Source organism: Eimeria maxima, genomic scaffold, assembly GCF_000499605.1.
Source record: "Eimeria maxima Weybridge genomic scaffold, Emw_scaff1345, whole genome shotgun sequence".
NCBI lineage: Eukaryota > Apicomplexa > Conoidasida > Eucoccidiorida > Eimeriidae > Eimeria > Eimeria maxima.
Window position 1 is genome coordinate 3,164 of NW_013563475.1, and position 2,500 is coordinate 5,663.

General features: G+C 51.5%; 1 protein-coding gene across 1 annotated transcript in view; it reads left to right on the forward strand.

Moving 5' to 3' along the window:
* Window positions 1–2,500, forward strand: part of EMWEY_00051710 (NLI interacting factor-like phosphatase domain-containing protein, putative) — a gene marked incomplete at both ends in the record, with an annotated part of 5,778 nt that overhangs the window by 1,729 nt on the left and 1,549 nt on the right. The window contains one exon of the mRNA XM_013477490.1: window positions 1–2,500. This exon is cut by the window's left edge and continues 866 nt beyond it; it is cut by the window's right edge and continues 1,549 nt beyond it. Coding sequence (XP_013332944.1) covers window positions 1–2,500 — 2,500 coding nt within the window.

The window sequence follows — 2,500 nt, forward strand, 5'->3', positions numbered from 1 at the left end:
ATAGTATAGAGGAAGCAGCAGCAGCAGCAGCAGCAGCAACAAAAGCAGCAACAGCAGCAGCAGCAGCAGGAGATAAAGGGAGCAAAAAACTATTTGATCATAGACTGTATAGACATCATTGTTCTACTGCACCAAGGAATCCACAACCTGCAAATAGAGCAGCAGCAGCAGCAGCAGCAGCAGCAGCAGCAGCAGCAGCAGTTGGTGCAGCAGGAGATGTAACAGGAGGAGTAGAGGGAGAAGGAATAATAGAAGGAGGAAGAAGTGGTAGAACAGCTGCAGCAGCAGGTGCAGCAGCAGCAGCAGCAACAGCACCATTAGTACCAAATATACCATCAGCAATAGAATTAGAATCTGCTGCTGCAGCAGCAGCAGCAGCAGCAGCAGCAGCAGCAGGACTTCCAACATTCCCTGTATATTATGTAAAGGATCTCCAACATGCAATAACCCCATCACCATCAACAGCAACAGCAGCAGCAGCAGCAGCAGCAGCAGCAGCAGGACCATCTTCATCAACCCTATCAACATCAGCAGCATCAGCAGCAGCAGCAGCAGCAGCAGCAGCAGCAGCAGCAGGAGGAGTACGACACCTAAGCCGCTGCTTGCTGCTAGATAATAGTTTTGCTTCCTTTGGTGGTCAACCAGAGAACTGTCTATGGATAAAACCTTACTATGGTGCAGCAGCAGACACAGAGCTGCAGCAGCTGCTGCAGTTGCTGCTGCTGCTGCCACAATATAATGATGTAAGACAAGGTATACAATCTACACCTTTTGCTGCTGCATGGATATCTTATAAACAGCAGCAGCAACAGCAGCAACAACAGCAGCAACAGCAGCAGCAACTGCAGCAGCAACTGCAGCAGCAGCAGCAAAGGAAGTGTCTATTAGATATGCCACAGCAGCAGCAACAACTGCAGCAACTGCAACAGCAACGGCAACAGCAACAGCAGCAACAGCAACAGCAAGAGGAAGAGCAGCACAACACACCTATAGAACTACAGGACATACATGGGCAACAGCAGCAACAGCAGCAAGAGATACAGCAGCAGCAGCAGCAACTGCAGCAACTGCAGCAAATAACAAATCATTTATCTCAGCATATAGACAGAGATGATGATAGTACAGCAGACACACAAGCAGCAGCAACACAAGCAGCAGCAGCAGCAGCAGCAACAAGGCATGGTGGTGGTGGTGGTGCTGCTGCTGCTGCTGCACCTGCTGCTGCTGCTGAGCATCGTAGGTGGGAGAGAAATCGTGATAGAAGAAGGGTCTCTGCTGCTGCAGGCAGCAGCAACAGCAACAACAGCAACAACAGCGGCAGCAGCGGCAGCAGCAACAGCAGCAGGATAGGCAACAAGAGCAGCAAGGAAGTAACTAGTAGGACACCGCGTCTGCGGCATACTCGTGCTGCTTCTGTCCCTGCAGCAGCAGGAGCAGCAGCAGCAGCAGCAAATCCTGCAGCAGCTGCTCCCCTTAGAAGGACGCAGGAGCAGGGACAGCAGCAGCAGCAGCAGCAGCAGCAGCAGCAGCAGCAGCAGCAGCAACGAACACCGCGGCTGGGATCGCGTATCCCGCATACTCGGGAGACCTCAGCAGCAGGAGCAGCAACAGCAGCAGCAGCAGCAGCAGCAGCAGCAGACAACCGCACACCTATGTATGCAAGAAGGAGGAGAGTGAGCAACAGAGGGCAAGAGAGCCACCAGCAGCAGCAGCAACAACAACAGCAGCAACAGCTGCAGCAGCAACTGCAGCAGCAGCAGCACTCTGTGGCGTGTCTTAAGAGACAAGAGAAGGAGAAAACTTCCTGGTGTACATGCAGCTTTGCTGCAGCACAAGCACTGCAGCAGCAGCAGCAGCAGCAGCAAACAAATGGCAGCAACACCAGCAGAAGCAGCATGAGCAGCAGCAGCCGCAGCAGTGCAGCAGCAACAGCAGCAGCAGCAGCAAGAGCAAGACAAAAAGAAGAAAGTATAAGAAGACAAAATAAACAATCAGCAGCAGCAGCAGCAGCAGCAGCAGCAAATAAACAGATGCATGCAGTGCCACGTCTGCAGCTAGATTCCTTAACAACAGCAGCAACACCACGAAGACAGCAGCAGCAACATCAAACAGTAACAGCAGCAGCAGCAGCAACAACAGCAACAGCAGCAGCAGCAGCAGGAGGAGGAGGATACTGGGGAAATGATGATATATCTGAGTATACAGAAGAAGAAGGAGACTTGGATATACACCCCAGTCCTATAAATCTATGGCAACTGCAGCAGCAGCAGCAGCAGCAGCAGCAGCAGCAGCAGCAGCAGCAGCAGCAGGAGTACGGATATAAGGATATAAAATATATAGGGGAAGCAGAGCCAATAAAACAAAAAAAGAATAAAAGAAAACAACCAGCTAATTTAATTGGATCCCCTAGTGTATATACACCCCAATTAGTCTGCAGCAGTCTTGCTGCTGCTGCTGTTGCTGCTGCTGCTGCTGCTGATTCAGCTGCTGCATTTGCTGC